Source organism: Rhynchophorus ferrugineus, unplaced genomic scaffold (genome assembly GCF_030347505.1).
Source record: "Rhynchophorus ferrugineus isolate W39M unplaced genomic scaffold, kcgeb_rfMv2 rfM4, whole genome shotgun sequence".
Taxonomy (NCBI): domain Eukaryota; kingdom Metazoa; phylum Arthropoda; class Insecta; order Coleoptera; family Curculionidae; genus Rhynchophorus; species Rhynchophorus ferrugineus.
This window is the reverse complement of record NW_027472583.1, coordinates 9643880-9665918: the sequence shown is the minus strand read 5'-3', so window position 1 is coordinate 9665918 and position 22039 is coordinate 9643880. Positions and strand designations below refer to the sequence as shown.

General features: G+C 34.0%; 1 protein-coding gene across 2 annotated transcripts in view; it reads right to left on the bottom strand.

Annotated features, from left to right (window-relative positions):
• Nucleotides 1–696: 696 nt before the first annotated feature.
• Src42A (Tyrosine-protein kinase Src42A) overlaps nucleotides 697–22039 on the bottom strand; it is a 125528-nt gene continuing 104185 nt past the window's right edge. Inside the window, exons 2-9 of one of the 2 annotated variants that reach the window (XM_076402919.1) lie at nucleotides 19453–20660; nucleotides 9575–9696; nucleotides 7313–7476; nucleotides 3838–4023; nucleotides 3624–3777; nucleotides 3398–3564; nucleotides 3179–3335; nucleotides 697–1986 (exon numbers count right to left, since the gene is read on the bottom strand). In XM_076402919.1, coding sequence (XP_076259034.1) covers nucleotides 1778–1986; nucleotides 3179–3335; nucleotides 3398–3564; nucleotides 3624–3777; nucleotides 3838–4023; nucleotides 7313–7476; nucleotides 9575–9696; nucleotides 19453–20591 — 2298 coding nt within the window. In that variant the 5' untranslated portion in view covers nucleotides 20592–20660 and the 3' untranslated portion in view covers nucleotides 697–1777. The remainder of the gene's footprint in view (nucleotides 1987–3178; nucleotides 3336–3397; nucleotides 3565–3623; nucleotides 3778–3837; nucleotides 4024–7312; nucleotides 7477–9574; nucleotides 9697–19452; nucleotides 20661–22039) is intronic. The other variant, XM_076402921.1, reaches the window with a different exon arrangement.

Sequence of the window (22039 nt, the reverse complement as noted above, 5' to 3'; positions counted from 1 at the left end):
TCAGTATATAAAAACACAATCATATATATTTATCTTGAATACAATAATTCAAAAATGTATTTTAGTGGAAAATCCTGGATAGTCCGAGTCAGCCTAGTGCTGGTTAATAACCTCAAGCTGTTCGTATTTTTCTAAAATTGTTTCAGTACCTAACAACATAGTCTAACAAGTTGTCTTTTAGATTTTATAAATACGTGTTTCTGAAGGCAGATTTGATATATGAGGCTTTCAGCAATGCACGAAGGCTCTTCTATTCTTTATAATTTAGACTTATTTAGCTGTGCCTGTAATACATCTAAAAAATTGTATTAATAATTAGCATTATATAAAAATTAATAACTCAATGACAATATTTACTACAGCTAACCTAGCCCAAGATAAAAATAATTGTGTTGAAAAATAATGATTAAAACAGAATATTTGTATTGTATTAGCAACTATATATCTCTTCTTTTCCCTATTATTGTTATAATCTGATTTTTGCCTTTGTAGAGTTAAATGTAAAGATATAAGTATAAGAAATATATTCTTATTTAAATTCCCTTTATATTGTTAATAATTATTGAGATCATTTTATTTTAAGACTTAAATAAGAGAGGGAGCAACTTAGATATGTTGAATACATCATAATGATTTACTTTACGTTTTGTTACATTATCAGGAAATTTTAGAAAAGGTCAGAAAAAAAAGCATAACTATTATTAATAAATTTATTAACTATAAGTAATATACTACAGTGTATAATACAAAAAATATTGTATATGTTTATAACGGTATAAACAACGTTTCTTCTTAACTTAAACAATTAATTAAAATTAATACATTAAGACGCGAAGTCTAGTGCCCGCTCAATAGTGAAAAAACTGTATTATCTTTAAATTGATGATATATTTTCTATGTTGTTAACTCGTCTTGTTGAGCAATGAAACTTCAAACGGAATAAAGTTGTGAATAAAAAAATAAATGTGTCTACTGATTCACATGAAGGAATGTAAAGTAATCTTTGAAAAAAGTTTACATAAAAAAAGGCCAGAGACATCCTTTAGACACAGCAACAAACACACATTTTTATTATACGCGATTAAGTTAACGGTTTCGTTTTCTTACTTTTTTCTTAATTGAGTTATTGGCAGTTCTAAGTTGTGCGTTTCACACCTCAGATTTTAATACACATTTGAAGCCAAAAAGGAAGGAGCATCGGTAAACATCTGTTTCCTTCCAGCAAGTGATGTAAAATGTCTACAGCTTATGTTAAAGTCTTGTAAGTTTGCCGGAAGAAAATAAATGACGTACAGTTTTCGCATAATTAATGATTCAGCAAAAAATAACTAGGTTATTTCCTGGATAATTCGTCAAAATCTATTGGCTTTGAAGCCCCTCAATAGTCGATTCCATCTTTGTCCAAGATTTAGAATTCTTAAAGCTTTCTTATCTACAAACAAACAACTCAGAAATATAAAGAATTTACACAAAAAATATCGAAAAGCTGATATCGTGATTTCATACATAAATAAAATATTGAACGTTATATAAACAGTATGCTGTATAAGAGCAATGAAATAGTTATTGTATCTGATAAGAATAAAAATAAATATAATAAAAGAACACGGTACATTCTTCAAAAATTGGATAGAAAAAAAATTAATGGAGGAAAAATGAACAAACAAGCCGGGCGGAAACCAAGCAGTCACGGATTTCAGGTCCACCTCCCTCCAGCTTAGTGGTAGTGCAACTCGAGGGTGTTGCATAACCAATCGGCAGGGGGGTGGGCCAAGCCTCAGTATGCAGTGGCTTCCTTATATTCGCTGGTTTCCATAGTGAAAAAGTCCTCCAATTTCCATTGGAGCGTTTCGAAAGTAGGACGTCGCATCGGATCTCGGTGCCAGCATTCCAACATGATGTTGTAGAGAGGTGGGGGACAGCCAGGAGGAGCTGGCATGCGGTAGCCGTGTTCGACTTGGTGTAGTACCTCGGCATTCGTCATACCTGCGATAAAAAAATAAATTAATCTAGTGTCTTTAAGTATTGGACATAATCAGTTACATTATGGAAGATTATATTATATTGTAATGGTGTGTACAGGCTTGAGCTGATTAGGCGCATTCACAGAAAACACATGTGTGGGCAGAGAATTGGGCTACGTTTTGCCTTATTTTCATCATTGAACAATTGAGAAAATATTGACGCGCTTGCATATATTTTGATCAACGACATATATGTATCAATGTAAACAACTGTTAAATGACATAACCTATGGGTTAGACCCAGAGAGCCATTCACATCGACATTGCCAAAGTGGGTAACAAACGCATAACGCTCGGCCTCACCTTCTAAGAGTTCTGAAAGATCAGGCAAAGCGCCTTCTGTTCTGAATACTTGTGAAGAATCAGGCAGCTCCTGATAAAATTTTTAAGATGTTCGGCAATTTTTGTAAAAAGAATCTTATCTATTTTTTAAGAATCAGTGCAGCAAATTTGGTAATCACTTTGCCAATAGGCAGCATTGAAAGATCAGTTAAATTATCTTCGGTCATTGAATTTCTGAGAACCGTTTTGATGCGCATTAGTATTACGAAACACCTTTTGGCCTCTGATGTTGTCATGGGAGTTGTAGAGATCACAATTTCTAATAAATATTTAGTCTACTTTAACGTGTCTTCTAGATTGTTTGCTATTAAATATTTTAGAATAGGTAGTGCACCATTTAATGTTTTCCAATCATTTTTTGAACAAATAACTGACAGTTGTTTTTATCATTGTGGGATAACTTTATCAAGTGTGGGATATACGAAAGTGAGTTCCTCAGGAAATTTACCGCAATACTCTCCAGTATTCCAAAAAGGAAAGTGATGCACCTACTAGATGCTCTTTAAAATAAAATAGATGTTTTGCACAATACATTACAACATCACACACCTCTAAAGCAGAAATTCGTGTGATCAAATTTATTGTTGCTAGGCGGTTGCGTTTATTTTCTTGTGGCACATGATTTATGGCATCACATGATGGATAAAAGTTAGCCAAAAATTGAAGATTGGATCATTTAATATATAACGCTCAATTGACTCACCCTATATATATATATATATATATATATATATATATCAAAATATATGCAAGCATCTAAATTAAACACATTAAAACCGAAAATGATGTAAATAAACTCCTGAACTACTAACCTGGATATGGTATTCGTCCATAAGTAACCAGCTCAGTCAGAAGGATTCCAAATGACCACACATCAGATTTAATAGAGAATTTGCTGTAATTAGCAGCTTCTGGCGCAGTCCATTTTATAGGGAACCGAGCCCCTACTCTGGCTTCATATTCGTCTTCCTAAAAAAGAAAAACATCGTTTAAGTCAACAAACACCGACTCCACTCGATTTTTATTCTTACCTTGATCAACCGAGCCAAACCGAAATCGGCAATTTTCACCACATTCGCACCATCTACAAGAACATTCCTAGCAGCAAGGTCCCTATGGATGTAGTTTTGGGATTCCAAATATGCCATGCCTGCAGCTATCTGAGCGGCCATATCAATCAGTTGGTTAAGTTTTAGACCTAACACATGATAGAGAGGGATTACTTAATGTACTTGATTATTATTAAAATAAAACTACCTTTTCCTTTGCCTTGTAAAAAATCCAGTAAAGAACCGTTCTTCATTAATTCTGTTATGATGTAAATTGGTTCTTCTACAGTACAGACTGCGTATAATTGTATAAGTTTACTATGACGTAGTTTCTTCATGATTTGAGCTTCAGCAAGGAAATCCTGCAAACGATTCGGTTTATTATATAAACTGTTCACTGGTTCATTTGTTATATAACCTACCTTCGGATCCATAGTGCCTGGTTTCAGGGTTTTGATAGCTACTGGAGTGGTGTTGTTCCACATACCTTCCCACACCTCGCCGAACTGTCCCTGCCCCAGTTTCCTGGTGAATTTCAGAGATGTTCTCTCTATTTCCCATTGGTCCCGCGTTCGGTAGGATAGACCATCGGTTTGGGGTTTTTCAACCTATAATTTAAAAGACAGCATGTTAATATATCTTAATTTTTTTCTTGTTATGTTAAAGTAATATTAATGAGCACTATGATACATGAGCATACAGGATATCCACCGTATAAAATGACTAAACAGTAGTTTGAATGTAACATTAGTGTTGGGCTAAATAGAAACAAGTTTGGACTATATGAATGATCTTTAAATATTATATGGATTTTGATTTTTTTTGTTTGCATAAATGTCCTTAAGTTATTATTGCAATATATTCTTCTTTGATGTATTTGTTCGTCCATTACTCATCATGACAATCTTATAAATTAACGAAATTTCCAGATTAGTAAATTGACAAATTGTCGCTCTAAAAAATATATCTTCAATAAAGTTGGGAAATATTGAAAAATTGGTTTAATTGTTCAATTGGTTTCCGGACAAGTTATACTGTAAATAAGTATCTAACCTATTCAAATGTATTTGATTGTTTTATTATGTTGTTTATTTGTTTATTATCAAATATTCTTGCGGTTTATTATTCATCAATCAGGTAATGAATCTAGTTAGTTTGAATATTAAATAAGGTTAGAATTCATTAAAACATTACTGTGAAATTAAGCATTTTTAATATTCTATTCGTTTTAGTGTAATAACACACTTAACCGGAAAAAATTTGACTATAACTTAAGAGTATATCTATTCTAATTCTTCGATTTTATCATCGGAAGGATTAATATGATAGGAGGTAGGATTTGCTAAGCTTTTTTACATTTGATTTTTAAGTTTTCATGATCTGTCATGTTGACCAACCGCCTCTCAATCTTTGTCTCAAATATGTTAACCCTAATCTATAGAGGTTTTTTATTTACCCGAAAATAAGAAACGACCCAAAATAAGATATTCTGCAACCAATTATAACCAAAATAGTATAAAATGTGTTACATATCACTCGTATCAACGTTTATAACTTCTAAATAGCGATGCTATATTTTGACTGTTAACGGCTGTACAAATATCAAATTCCCCACGAACCGAACATGTAGATTATAGAAAACTGACATTTGCACCTCTAAAACTAAAATTAACAGGGTATTTTACATAATGATTTTTGAATTTTTCAGATTTTCAAGTCCGAGTTTCATTGTTGGACAGTGTAATTCAAAACGAAATTTTTTCTTCGTTATGTTTTACAATTCGCAATCACTAGTTTTGTAACAGATGTTTTTCCAAATTTGGTTTACCATTACGGTTAACACACATACAACACATGTCCAAACTATATTTTGTTCTCCCTATGGCTATTCTAATCTGCGGTCCAAAAACCTCAGACTTATTTAATATGAAAAGACTATATTAACAGAAATATTCATGCTGGTTTTTTTCTCTGGCAATACGCATAAAAAGATTATTTCAAAACGCAGATACCCAATTGTGGCGATGATGTAAATGCTAACACAAACCAATTTCGAAGTAATTTTATAAAAAATGAATATGTAAAAAATATATTTTTAGATATTTTATCACCTGTCTGGGGGAAAATGGATTTAGCATATTTGTCTAGGCAAAGACGGCGTCTTAAAAAGTTTTTTTTTCGCTCCAAACTCTCAGACAGTCGTCTGGGTCCTGTTGGTTTTACGTCTTAATGGTACCGCTTCCAGTGTCGCAGAATAATTTTGCATATTTTTTATCCTACGCTTAGCTGAACACGATACAAAGTCACGAGATCACGCCACTAAGATGAAATTTCGTTTTATAAAGCGACAACGCAGTTCTTTTACCAATTTTTACACTAGGTTATTTAATAAGTTCTATTTTGTGGTTTAAAATACATTATCGATACATTGTAAAGGATTTTTTAATAAGGACATTTTTGACATTTGATAAGTTCTATTTAAAACAGTCTTCTTCAAACTTTATACCAATTGTCAACAGAGGTACATTAGTCTCTCGGGCATGTACATAACATTATCAATCTTGGATAACGCCAAACGTATGTCTAAGCGAATTCATTTGTTCAAGTAGCTGTCAGTTCAGCGAAACAAATATCTGTTCTGACATTTTAAATTTCAAATTAAATTATTTCTCTTTTCAAAATATCAATACTAATGGTGCAGAAAATGGTTTTTATATACATCAAGACAATTTATGACTAGACCTAGGCCGTAATAGTAACTGAGAATTTTTGTAACACTTGGTATATGCAACCCGCAATGAATAAAATATATTACAATAGTTCAATGTTAACATGTATACTTTTTAGAATTTTTTATGACTTACATATGAAACCGAACTGAACGAAAAAATAAGTTGGAAAACAAAATCAATGAATTTTTTATTAACGCTTAAATTACGAAATGATAATATACAAATTTAATTTAAAAATAATGAATGACTAAATGGTATTTTCAATGAGAGTAATAATAAGCAGCTATTTGAAATTTATCAAAATAAACAAAGCGCCAAAACAACGTTTGTCGGTTTATCATATGTAATTATTGGCACTAATATTTTAAAGAATCTTGCAGACCTTTGAAAACTGGACGACAGTTAGCGGGTAATTCTAGACTGTCATGTAACTGATAGATTGAGACATCACTATGATGTTAAAACTTTTCGATTAGATATGTTCTGAAAATTTTTAATTGGCTAAAATTTTATATTTTTATGTTAATGTCCCTTTTTTAATGTATATTTTCAATGCTATGCAGTAATTTTCTTTTCAATTATAATCGATAAACGATATATTAAGTACTTCATTGTATTGTGCTCATATTTTCTTATAAAATTTATAAAACATGGATATGTCGATTTTTTCGACATCCCTATTTCAATACCGTACTAGCCAAAATTGTTTCTAATAAATTTAATGTTTGCTAAGTGTTAACTAAAAGATAAGAAGTAAGTTTTCTTGTTATAATGTCCAGGTTGAAGATGAGGTCATGAAAAGGACTATTCTTAATAATGTGTCTAGGTTTATATGACCTTATAACCTACCTCTACCTCGCAAAAGATCTGAGATGATGGGAGGCGAAAAAAAGAACAAGAAAAAATATCCGTATTAGTACCAACGTGACAAAAAAAATCGAACAAAAACGGAGATTTTTTTTACCAAGAAAAAGCAAAAAATGGCCGATCTGTGATTCAGCCAGCTCTGCAGAAAAAACTTTCGGTTCCAGCAATGACTGTTCCGTGGTACAATGTCTGGACCGTATGGCGGATGGATAAATAGGGAGTCATGTGCTGGTAGAAATCGGAAGAATTTTCTCGACAAGCCACTGATCATTTATGAGAGTTGGTTATGGGTACCTACCTGTACGCAAGGTTTGCATAGGTTGACGCATAATCCATCGGCATCATCGCTGTAATGTGTCACCAGTTCTTGTAAAGTTCTGAAGGTCGTTCTTCGGGCTATGAAAAAGCCTCCTTCGTCCAGTTGTCGAATCCTGTAATGCTTAACGGTGTCTCCGTCCCTAACTGTAACAAAAACATACGAAAATAATCAAAGATCCTGCAAGGGTAGGTTAAAAAGTAATGAACATATGTTTTTTGTACATACGTCATCAAGATGTTTAATGTATTGCCTGCTGCAATTTGTAAATTCGTTTTAAAATCAAACAATATTTTCCTTCTCATTTTATTCTAGTTAAAAAGAGACACAATGATGCCTGACTAGTTCGAACATGTAATCGAATGAGCCTGTCAAAGTCATCCGGTTGTCAGGCGTATGAAAAATTCTTGAAAGCAATAGTGATAAAAGGTTATACCTCTAACCTATAAACCATTGTGGCTGTATAATTAACTGGAACCACAATGTTAAAATAAATTCTATTTCGTAACATTTTTGTTCAATTATTTCATTTAGATTAGAATTTTGTTGTATGTTAAAGCCAAACTGAACTAAAACTCACAGTTGATGCGGCAACATCGCGACGTTCTGACATCACAAATTTAGATAATGTATGTACAAAATAACTTTAAATAGACTATAGAACACGAACCAAATGATGTTTTCAATGCGTTGATTTTAGAATATTATGTCAATATTGGAATATTTCAAGGGTAATTAACAGGTCAATTGAAAAGTCCCCGGCCAAACAGATAGGTGGCGCTACTAGAATTAAATCCATATGTTTTTAGATAGCCCTAACCCTCAAAAGTTGCGTGTATAAATTTGACAGCTGTCTTGAAGCAACTTTTGTTATTGTGAAAAAAATTGATAAAAAGGAATTTCGTGTGTAGATAAAACATTGCATTTGAAGGGAAAAATACAGATGAAGCATAAACTTGGCTTGATGCTGAGTTTCCGGACACTGCCCCGGGAAAATCAACCATCAAGGATTGGTATGCTAAGTTTAGACGTGGTGAAATGAGCACCGAAGACGGTGAACACAGTGGACGCCCAAAAGAGGTTGTTACCGACGAAAACATTTAAAAAAACCACAAAATGATTTTGAATTGAAATTGAATGAAATAGCAGACACTCTAAAGATATCAACTGAACGTGTACATCATATCGTTCACGAATATTTGGGTATGAGAAAGCTCTGTGCAAAGTGGGTGCCGCGCGAGCTCACTTTTGACCAAAAACAACGACGAGTTGATTTGGAACAGTGTTTGAATATGATCAAGTGTAATAAACCCGAGTTTTTGCATCGATATGCAACAATGAATGAAACATGGCTCCATCATTTCACTCCGAAGTCCAATCGACTGTCATCCGAGTGGACTGCACACGATGAACTCGCTCCAAAGCATGGGAAAACGCAACAGTCGGATGGCAAGGTTATGGCGTCTGTATTTTGGGATGCGCCTGGAATAATTTTCATTGACTACCTTGAAAAAGGAAGGACCATCAACAGCGACTATTACATAACGTTATTGGACCGTTTGAAAGACGAAATCCTTCAGTTCGAAGTGCTGCTTCACCAAGACAGTGCACCGTGTCACAAGTCCATGAATTGTAATTCGAATTGCTTCTCCATCGACCGTATTTTACAGATCTGGTCCCCAGCGACTATTTCCATTTCTCAGATCTCAAAAGAATGCTCGCTGGAAAGAAATTTTCGTCGAATGAAGAGGTGATCGCTCGTACTACAAAAATGGTATCGAAAAGTTGGAGGGTCGCTATAATCAGGTGTCACCCTTGAAGGGAATTATGTTGAATAAAAAAAACTAATTTTACCAAAAAAGTTTGTGTTTTTCTTTGGTAGGCCCGGGACTTTTCAATTAACCTGTTATGATGTTATATATCTGAGCAGCGGTCCACTTTTTATGAAGATACCAAAAATGGGTATAGTCGCGGATAATTTCAAATAATGTCAAAAATGAACTGATTATATGGATGGATATTTCTGAAGCTCTGGATAACATATAGAGTAAATCTTACATTTGAACAAAAAATTTAGAGAATAATTTTATTTTTCTGTAGTTTTTTTTTGTGCTAATCGGTTTCATCGTGAATTATTATTCAGTAAACGCACAGCTCGAATCATCATCAACGGAGAGCGTGTCAAAAATAAATCCCGACGCGTTAATCACGTTGCGTAAGGTGATCGAATAAAATGACACTTACCAGATAAGGAATAGTCGTTGTGACGACTCTCAGAGTCGCGGATCAAGAAGGCCCCGTGCTCGTTCTGAGGAAGTAGGAGTTTCTTTTCAGCTTCGGCCCGTTTGATTTTCCTGAAGTACCATCTGAAAGCACACAGACGAACATTTAAATAAATATGCCGGGTGATGTTGTCGTGGAATGTGTCGTAATATTCCAGAAAATTACCCACGGACGGGTAAAATATTCAAAATAGGCACGCTGATATTGTATGGGTACAGTTGTAAATATTAAAAAGGCAAATGTTGCAATTTTTGTTAATATATTGGACCTTGTAAATAGGCGAAACAGTTGCGACAGCCTGTTAACATCCTGCCTTCCAAAATAAGTATTTTAGATCATAAATATTGATTACATGTCTAGTGATTACTTATCGAAGAACCCTCCCATGCCGACTTGATTGATAGGTCACGTATACCAATAAAAAATCATACCAATTATTGCCAATTATATATATATATATATATATATATATATATATATATATATATATATATATATATATATATATATATATATATATATATATATATATATATATATTTAATGCAGATTAGCTTGGTTTCATTACACTGTGTGAATAAATTCATTCTGATCATGATTCTTGCAATTATATTATTTAAACCTTTTGTACTTGACGAAATCTACATTCAAAAAAAGGAACTACAAAAAAAATATGAGAAAAATAGCAAATGAGTAGAGAAGTAATAAATAACATAAAAACTGATTTTAAAACGATGACTGTTGACTCCAATGACATTTTTGTTATTTTGTTTTAATAATAATTCATACAAATAAGGTAGGATTTTCTAATCTTTTACAGTTTTGATTTAACAATGATTAGTACTCATCATTATTAACACTACTACTATTCGGATTCCAATAATATATAATAATGTAATGTATTAAGTGTTGCATATACTTTAACAACGTCAAAAATATTCTATTATTAAAATATATCATTCTGTTCAACACTGAATAAAGTTCAAAGAAATTATAATGAGGCATTTAACTTACATTTTATTTATCAAATTTACGTATCTCGATATTTCTCAAGAAATCGGTAACTAAGTCGATTCATTTGATATTCACCACGTGGATGTCATAATGACAGAGACAGCATCCACGGCTCACGCGGTTAAAAAGACCGCGTCTCCAATTTTTGAAATAAAGCGGTTATTATGGTGTACCTTGATAGAGCTCGCCCGATGGCGTTTAATTTTTTCAATTGTTTTGCCTGTCAATCATGCGGCGACGTGACGGGTGAACGTATATGAAAGTGAATGAAAAGAAGATTGTTATGTACAAGAAGATTTAAGGATTGATAGATAAGCAAATATCGCATCTGCAAACAACGTTTGTAAAAAATGTTGGGCCTTCCATGATTAGCGTTTGTTGCGACGTAATTATTATTTATCTATGTTTAAGAAAATTGTATAGTTTTAAGTTTAGAAATGTTCTTATTTTGGTTTGACAGAAGATTTTGCAATATTATGAGAATGAAATTATTAGAGATACTACACATGCGCACTTGTTCTAATCTAGCCTGACAATTTTAACAACTACGCGTCCTTTTCTATATACGTTCTATGCTAAATGCAAAATTAACCTAAAAATTATTTCTAACCACAAAAGTGTCAAACAACAAGGCGCATATAGAAAAGGACGCATAGTTGTGAACACTCTCCAGTTAGATTAAAACAAATGCGCATGTGCAGTTCTAGCCAATCGAAACTTGTATAGGCATAGATGTATAAGTTCTTGCTATCGTCTTTATTATATGTAGAGAAATGTCAAAACCACGGAATTTAACAGTTAGGTTAGGTTATTTAACAGTTGTTTACATTGATATTTCAAATTTTCACCAGAGCTATCTTCTTAGAACTAGAGTTTACATAAACTGTCACTACTATTTGTATTCCAATCTAAGGACACTGGAATTGGTTTTCCTAGTCAAATTGTACAATAATATTGCTTGATAAAACACCCAAGACTTGAGCGTAATTCAAACCCAACACTATTACAGAATCAATGAACTATTAATAGATTATGTTTGAAATTCCTGTTGTAATTGATGTTACAAACAATTCAGTTTTAATCTTTCATAAATAAAACAATTTTCTAAGAATCAGTGATAATCTAAAACAATTTTGAAAACATTTTATCGACCGTATTGCGGAAACCGTTCCAAGGATGCCGTTGATACGTCTTGCAATTTCGATTCGAACAACAATAAAGATTTTCCTTATCGATCGGAATCCGAACGATACACCGGCGCGATATTGTTTTTTCTTGCAAATCGAAGAGGAACAGATTGAGTTACCATAAAACTACTGTTTTCCGAGCCCGTTTAACTGAAATAAGGTCGTGCCTTACGCAATTCGTTTCGAATTTGCCGTTGTTGTGCTCGAGCTGGTTATGTATGAGCTGAAATCGTCTCTAAATGTCACAGTATTGTATGTTTTTTTCGCGTAAATAATTTATCAGAACAATACCATACAATAGTAATTTTATTGACCACTAATAGTCTATAGAAAATCACTAAATAACAGGTAAATTGAAAAGTCTCCGGCCTGACACATAGATGGCGCTACTAGAATTAAAAATATATATATATATATATATATATATATATATATATATATATATATATATTTCTCTTCGTGAGTCCACAATCTGCCCTATTGGCAATAAGTATTTCTTCTGTTTATATTATATATACATGGCATGTAGAAAATCACTTCATTAAGCAATCTTCTCTATAAAATATTATCTTAATTAATTAGTCTTATTCTAATGCTTATTCTAAACTCTACATATGTCCAGTAATCAGATCAGGTGGTGTTAAACGTTTTAGTCTACGCACTTCACTATCACGTCGCATATTTAGCTGATTAGCGAGTACATTGGGATGCACTGACACTTTTTCGAAGTACTTCACACAAATACGTTGAATTCCACTCGTTATAGGCTCTAGAGGAATATCGCGTTGTATCACTTTGTTTCAAATATAGTACGGAGCATCAACAATGGCACGCAACACTTTATTTTGGAACCGTTGAATGATGGATATATTAGATTTGCTAGCGGTACCCCATAGTTGAAATAGAAAGTAATTATTGATTTTTTCGTGCGTTTTAAAAATAATATATGAACACAAATATTAAATAATAATAACAGGATAATTGAAAAGTCCCCGGCCTGACACATAGATGGCGCTACTAGAATTAAATCCATATATTTTATTAGTTAGCCTTAACCCTCAAAAGATGTGTGTATAAATTTGACAGCTGTGCATGACTTGACGCCAAGTTTTCGAACACTGCCCCAGGAAAATCAACCATCAAGGATAGGTATGATTTAGTAAGTTTAGACGTGGTGAAATTAGCACTGAAGACGGTGAACGCAGTGGACGCCCAAAAGAGGTTGTTATGGATGAAAACATTTAAAAAATCCACAAAATGATTTTGAATGACAGTAAATTGAAACTGAATGAAATAGCAGAAATCAACTGAACGTGTACATCATATCATTCACGAATATTTGGGTATGAGAAAACTTTGTGCAAAATGGGTGCCGGGCGAGCTCACTTTTGACCAAAAACAACGACAATTGATGATTCGGAGCAGTGTTTGAAGATGATCAAGCGTAATAAACCAGAGTTTTTGCGTCGATATGTGACAATAGATAAAACATGGCTCCATCATTTCACTCCGAAGTGCAATCGAAAGTCATCCGAGTGGACTGCATATGAAGAACCCGCTCCAAAGCGTGGGAAAACGCAACAGTCGGTTGGCAAGGTTATGGAGTCTGTATTTTGGGATGTGCATGGAATAATTTTCATTGACTATCTACAAAAATAGCAGAACTACAAAAACGGTATCGAAGAGTTGCAGGGTCGCTATAATCAGTGTATATCACTCTTGGAGGGAATTATGATGAATAAAAAATAGCGAATTTTGGCAAAAAATGTGTTTTACTATGGTAGGCCGGGGACTTTTCAATTGATCTGTTAAGTTATACCGGAGACTTGTCGAAATGGAGAACTGCGAAAAATTTTTTGTGCGGATTTTTTCTTCTCATTTTACAAAATTAGGACAAAATGCTTTCTGATGTCTCGGAACAGGTAATAAGTCCATAAAATTCTATTTGGGTTGGTACTGGTCGACCCTGTTGTTAAATGTCTTCCAAATATTAATGATAATAATTGAAGGTTATAAACCGGCAAACGTTGTAAATCAAAAGATCAATTTGATGTGGCAACGTTGCGATTGGCTATTTTATTGGATAAATATCTATAAATTAAGAGTTTTCTTTTGGGTAACTTTTAATTTTGGCAATAAGTAAGTGACGACATATATTATTTTCAAAACACAAATGCCATACTATCTCAAACAGAAAACTATTTCGCCTCAGATCTCATTCACATGAATGTGTTTAAAGATAAGTCTAGTTGTGGTTTGATCAACTGGTAAAATTCTCTCCATCATTCTATTATAACTCTTTTTGCAATTTCTATTGTCATTCTATTTCCTTTTCTTTATCCTTTGTTAATTATGTATTGCTATAGTAATAATATTAAAATAAAAATAATATAAAAAGTATATAGTTGTTAGCATATTTCTATAATTTTATATCATATTTAAATAAATTTTTATTTTTCATTTTTCTGTTTATTTATGTTTTATATTTATAAAAACGACAAACTTATTCAGGTCATTGAATTGAATATCTAGTGACCACTGAGGGTAGTTTTCCTCTTCAGCGTTGCCATAATATAAAATCAATTCAATGTCAATAATTTTTTTCAATTTTCGGCTGATAAACATCAATATTCTTTCATGGTTCACTAACTAAATCCATTAAACTTTATTCGTAAATTGACTTAAAATAAGAATCAACATGTCAGTAATACAAATCAATTATGATACTGGTAGTAGATGGCAATTATAGAGTAAATAACATAATATAAGTGCAATTTGCAATAACTTTAGTTATAAAAATAACAATCTATTAAACTCTTGTTTAGATTTTGGAAAGGAGAGAGTCACGGCCTACTATGACGAACACCCAGTTCGTAAAAACCCTGACTGGATCTATTAAAAATAAAACATGGATTGGCTTCAGGACTAATTTAGAAATATTAACGATGGAAATTAATAAATCGAACACGTTTGCTTCTCGACTATCGATCCATTTCGGATATAATTACTTATTGTCAAGCTACGTGATACCATTAGTTCTTAAAAATATTATTCAACACTATTGGACTGGATTGGTATTTATTAAATTACCTTTATGATGAGATAATAAATTGGTAACGCGGCCACTATATATTTTCTATTAATAACTCAGGCTTGTACAGAAAAAAGTGGATGTAATAAATGTTGATACATATATTAAATGAGCGGACAGAGATGTTGGGTAATAATGTTGTCTTTTAAAATAATTTATGGCTTTTTATTTTTATGGTACGGTACTGTATTTTGATATGGAGATTAAGAACCATGGAATCTATTCGATACTCGTATAGTTGTATAATGACACCAATAGCAGCAAAATATATTTAATACGTTAAGAATAATATGTAACAGAAAATAAACAGATATATATATATATATATATATATATAATATTTTATTTAATTATATATATATATATATATATATATATATATATATATATATATATATATATAATATTTTATTTAATTATATATATATATATATATATATATATATATATATATATATATATAATATTTTATTTAATTATATATATATATATATATATATATAATTAAATAAACGAAAAAGTAATCTCTAAAAAAAGTAAATTTCTTAAATTGTGATCCATCGAGGTGAACTTATCTCTAATTAGGTAATTTTTTACATATTCTTCAGGTTGAAAATGACATTAAGTTTGCTTGGCGAGTTTAAAACTGAGTTGAAATTACACACAAATTTGGCGAAGGTGCTGTGAATGATGATGGAGATAGTAGAAAAGGTTTATTTTCTTCGATTGTTATTTGACGAAGAAAAGGGTTTTGGAAAGTCATCGTATGGGTACCGGGATATCTATTCGAAATTAAATTAAATTTATTACAAACATATGAAGAGGGTGAAGAACAGGAGGCGCTACTAAAATTTCGAGTATTCATTAATTGTTGACCAATCAACGACTTACAGGCATTTGATTTGAGCTGCTGAAAAATATGCTAAATAATTTGAAGCCGATGTATGTTTAAAGGCAATATTTCATGTTGGAAACGTCATATATTGACAAAATTTAAAGGAATAATGCATGAAGGAGGAATATTTACGCTGTTAACATATCTGGTGATATCAGAAATGCGTGCTGCACTATGAGCTGTTGAAACTGAATGACTGCGGGAGACACCACTGACGACAATTCATTAAATGGAACAAATATTGGACAAAAAGGCCAGTGGGTAGATGCAAGATGTTATTTCTTCATTCGAAAGTCTTATATTATTTCGATTAATGGCGAATGTCCTTGGTGGAATAACAGTTACTTCTGTAAGGCTTTTAGGGTGGTATTTATAAACAGCTGCATATATCTCAGTTAAAAAAAACAGCGAGTACTTTTTCATATATCCAATATGTTTCGCATAGCACACATGCCGAATACATTTTTGCAACATAACTGTTACGTTGGAACAACGGCAGTAAAACGAAACCAGAGGCATTTTATGTTCTATTTCAAAATAACCAAATATATTTCATTTACGTAAGCAACGATACATAGTCTAGTCTGCGCCGGGTTCAAAAAGTTTGAAACACTTCCTCAATCGATTACCAGTCCACTGTTATGATCGTCGGATAATATACGGTGGGCAAAAAAACCGCTCACGTCTGGTTTCGAAAATGGTCCGACTTTAAATTTATTCAGAATAAGGTATATGACCCAGTGTTGTACTGTTTCAAGGCCGTCTAAGATATAAATATTTTGTCTGGCGGAGAAACCTTTCCCCACTAGTCGGAGAAATTCGCTCGAAATAATTCGTTTTTTAACTGCATTTATGTATCATTTTTGTAATTTTAAGATTTTAACGAAAGGCAATTTATACTACAATTATTATTTATATTTGGTATCTGTTATCTCATTTCCAGGCAGTGTTTTTCATCTTTCCTGCAGAATTTCGCTGATACATTCATCCAAGGTTCTCTTAGGTCATTATCTAGTATTTCTCCCTTCCCATCCTTGCTTCCAGAATTTTCTTAACTTGTCTTCTCTCTCCCGTATGCTGAAAGTAGCATCAACCAAGTTGTCTCATTTCTATAGTCTTATAAAACAGCCAATTGCACGTCATTAATCCGAATTTTACTTTTCTACAACAAATGGCATCTGGCACTATTTGGAGACGTCATCTATGACGTGAATTGGTTGTATTATTGGAAGGACTATATATTCCTCTAATAACTCTGTAATAAGGTTTTTCTTATTTCTGCGTTTGTCAACATGTTTTCGTCATTATTATATTTATCTTTCTCCTTTCTCATTTTTCTATCTTCTGAGATATTTTAAATAAAGCTCTTAATTTTGGATAAATCTCATTTCTTCGCTTGTTGTAGAGTTGTTGAGGATAAACAATTCTAGTTAACTATGGAAAAAAAATTGGTTGTTATTACATGGTGCAGTATTTTGTTGGATCTTTGAAAAAGTTTTATTCCTTCTCTTATAATCCGAACATGAATGTATTTATACCAAATATGTTACATTGTTATCGATAATGTTTTGTAATTCAATCTTCAGTGAAGAATTATCATGGCACGAAAATTAAACCCAGTGTTCTCCATAGGTTTATTTTGAAAACAGCTTAACTTTATTGCGTTTTCCAGTGATGGAAAATCTCACAATTTTTTGTGTGACATCGGAAAATTGTGTGGTCAGATGTTATCAAGGTGACGTACTTTTCTTATTATTCGGATCTTTGTTTCCAACCCTAGCCTAGCACAATCTTCCTAAATGTCCATAACTAATTAATTGAAAGCTGTTCATACTAGACGAAATCATTTGAAAAGTACACAACTTTCTAACTGAGAAAAACGCCACGAGCTTTTTATCATACCTAATATATGTCCATGCCAATATTTTTCATGTTTGTTTTTTATTTGCAAGAGTACAGTTTTTGGTCACTTTTATAGATCAAGACGAGAAACAGTTGCAGTGGGCTTGGCCCATTGTCCATAGCCTACCCTATATTTAGTTGAATAGTGAAAACTTCCTGTGTAAGTTTTAATAAGCATCGAAATCGAATATTAATGTGAAATATTTGAGATGTACTCGTTAAACGTCGAACATATTGTCAGTATCAGTAATAGAAAAGCAAATATACCAAATAAGGAAAAATTTTTCTTGATTACGGTTAACAAAATATGTATATTTATAAAGAGAAATGTGTGAAAAAACTTGATATAAAATTTCTAGTATAACGTTTCATAGCCTCGTGGCTGACATATACGGAAAATCAAATATTAAATTTTGAGTGTCTACGCGTACTAATGTGGTCATTAAATGGATATACAAGTGCGCTTCCGTCGTTTTCTTGGCTATAGGTGGTAAGTACTAGATATAGTCGAAATAAATAATGTAGATTACGTGATTCATTTGAGAATTTATCAACATAACCTCCGTCAGTCTGCTACTTTTGCAAAGTAACAATGCTCGGTCACTCGCAGATTCTCTTGAAACAGACGCCTTCAACGACCAGGAACTACGAGTATATGTGGTAATATTGTAAGCAATCCATGAATCATTTTGAAAAGATAACTAGTTTCTTAGATTCAAATAGAATTTTGAAGAACAGACATTGAATGATTGTCATGAAAATATACTTGTTGAAAGTTTATTGCTTTTGCGAATTCACATTAAAAAAAGAACATTGTAATCACGCCCTGGCCTCCACATTCGTCAAATATGTCCCTGTGTCACTTTTTCTGCCCACAAAAATAAAATAAAAACCGGACAAGGACACCGTTTTGCAAACAATAATGACATACAAATAAATCGCTGAAAGAGCTCCGGGCTATCTTAAAGAACAAGCTCCAGAAGTGTGCTGGGGATTGGCAGAAGTAGAAGCAGAAATGTTATATCGTGCTACTGGTACTATCATGTGTTAAGAATTGTGTAACGAGTAGGATATATAAAAATAGCCGATTAGGGAGACTTTTATACCTGTTGTTATAAAAAAAAAAACCTCAATGTCGCTTTGTATCGACCTTCAACATATCTTCTTCGAGTATTGAAAAACACCCATAGTCCATAGTCGGTGGATTCCTATGGCCTAAGCATCACAGTTCAGTTTCCTCGCCGTGGATAATTGGGATTTGGATACACCGAAACTTGGGAAACTATTCTATAGAGGAATACCATGGACATTTCAGTAGAAACAGTGCTATTTCGAAGGCTTTCAAAGGCAAACGAAAGGTGGACGAAGCTATAAGCGATACTCATAAATAATTTGATCAGAATTATAAGTTGTCCAGATGGGACAAAGACCGCGTCCATCCAGGGAGGTGTTATATCATGCGACTGTTAACGAGCCTGACTACGATTATTCGAAATTCTGTTCTTAATTGACCGATTCAAAATAATCAAATCATTTGCATTTAATAGAAAAACAGTAGTGTTAATACATATCCATTATTACATACAGAGACCAAGATAGGACTGACGAGTTCTCCTAGATCAGTAACAATGCAATAAATATATCAAAAAAAGTGAATGATATAAATTCTCCGTTATTTCTTGAACACACCTGGTACATCAAATTAACGAGCAAAGTTGTATACCAATTAAGAATAATATCGCCCACTTACGGTTGTAGATCCAAATTGTCGCCCAACGTGGGCTCCGCTTGTAAACTGAGCCTCCTCCTGTTCCTCGACCAAGCCTCCCACTGTTTCCTCAGCCTCCTCTCCGAATTCTTCGAGTTCAGGTGTCGTCTGAGGAACTTCTGCCACTGAGTCTGACCGTCGGCCTCGTCGCACTCCGAACAGGAACTGTTCGAGCCCACGCTGCTCTTCCTGCTGGCGACCGTGCTGTCGCACCAGGACGATTTCCTGCTTTCCGGCGTGGAGGGCGTCGTGATACTCGACTTCTGGCTCTCGAAGCCGGACGAGAAAGACTTCCGCTCGGCCAGGCTGCTCTTACGACTGTCCGTGGGGGAGGACAGGGGATAATCCGTCGTAGAATGACGGCGTAATGGCAAGATTGGGTCAGCGAACGTCCCGTTCTGACTGTTTTGCTGCCTGAGCCAGCGTATGATATGCTCGTTGCGGTCCTCCTCCAAAGAGTCCAGGATGATCTCGTTGAGATTCTCGTAGATCTTCTCCTCCTTGGGCACGTAACCCAGCTTGCGGGTCCGAGGAGGAGGCGGCTCTGCGGGCACGGCCTCGTCGGGCATGTTCTCGAGCGCGTTGACGATGTCGTTATCCAAAGCGTCCTTCGAATACTTGCAATACTTCTTCAGCAACCTCAACACGATCTCGTCGCTCTCCTTACCAACTACCCTATCAGTCTTCTTCGGTGCATCAGTCTCTGGCTTCAATAAATTATCGATAAATAAATTGTCCCTATCAAGGCCGCGCAACTCCGGCATGGACGGTCGTCGCGGCTGTTCCACGATCTTGTCCTCCGGTATCTGTCCCAAGCTGGTCTTCCTCTCCGACGACAAACCGTCGGCCAGCTTCATCACACTATTATCACTAGAAAACTCGAACTTGCCGCAGTTCGGCGCGTTCGTCTTGAACAGTAACTGTTTGTGCTCGTCGGTGATCTCCGCGAACCCGTTATCCTGGAGGATCAGTTGCTTGTTGGCGACGCGCTCCAGGAACTCGGCCACGGCGGTCCAGTGGGCCTGGGTGAGCACGCCGTGCAGCCGGATGGAGGAGAGTTGTAGTGGGATCCATTTGTTGTCCTTGAAACACCAGACAACCCCGCCCGATTGATTAACCATGCTTCGGGCCGGACATTAAAGGTGTAGTTACGGTTGCTCGATGATATTTCCTCATAGAAATCCTTAGAGCTAAAAAAGAAAGTCGCCGTTTTTTGATTACCTCTCGATTATAATCGGCGCCGGTGACATATCGTATCTTTTCTACGTCGATATATTATAATTGTATGTGTATACACAGATAACCCACAAACGATCTGCTAAAAAGTTGTCATCATTCAATATTTTTACACTTATTAATATTCTTATTCGAAAAATTTTACCAAAACAATACTGTTTTATAAAACTCCTGTGTAGTTAATTAAATCTCAATCCTAAAAAGGCTCCAGGGATTGATGATATTTCACCTGGGTTAATAAGAGCTACCACGAATTGCTATCATCATGTTAACATACGTATTTAATGTCTGTTTGAGATTGAAGCATTTCCCGGAATATCTCAAGGTTGCCCGAACAATTATGCTTAAAAAACCTGACCAATCGGCAGAAAAAGTTGGATCTTATAGACATATTTCGCTGTAATCTGTAAGATCAAAATTATTTGAGAAACTGCTATTAAAACGTAGTAAACCATTTATCACGACCAATGGCACAAAGTAAGAGCGATTGTTGAAAAGGCATTCCAAGAAACGAAATAGTGCCCTGCAATATTCCTGGACTGGGTATCGAATTTGGGATTACTCTACCAAATGAGGAAATTGCTACTTCGGAATTACTGCTGGAACTGTTGGAATCATATATTTTCGAGAAAAAAATTAGAATCTCGCAAGGGGCGTTCTTAACAACCTATTTCCTCTGGAGTTCCACGAGGAAGTGTCTTGGGACCACTCCTGTATCTGCTCTATACTGTTAAAATCCCAACAAGATAAAAAGTACTTGAAACATTTGCCAACGACACAGTTATCATGGCAAGATAAATATCTCTGGTTAAGGCTGTAGAAAAAGTACAAGTGGCAGTCAACAAGACCTATCAAATGAACTAGAGATTGGAAAATACTGCTTAATAGCTTGCGTTGTGGCGAAGTGACAAAAACCTAATTAAATCACTTGACGGGTGACATCTCGATGGTAGGTTAAACTGAAAACATCGTGTTAGACAAAAAGCAGAGCAGATTAGACCCAAAGTCAAACAACTACTTGAGTAATACTGTTTCGACAAAAAAAAGGCGAGAGCTCTACAAAACTAACATTCATGGAAGGGCTGCGATTGTAAAACCTCTCATAGCCGGAGCCAACCCTAATATATGAAGAAGAACAACGATAATTAAACTCAGGCATGATTAAAATAATGTGCTATGTATTATGTGTATTATGTATTTGTGGTTGATGTTAATTAAAATGAATTAAATTCAAAATTTAAGGAAACAGTGATAACTAACCTGATAAAAAATGTTTTTGGTTGAACTTCAAATAGTTAAAATATTAATAATTTAAACATCTGTGTAGAATGTT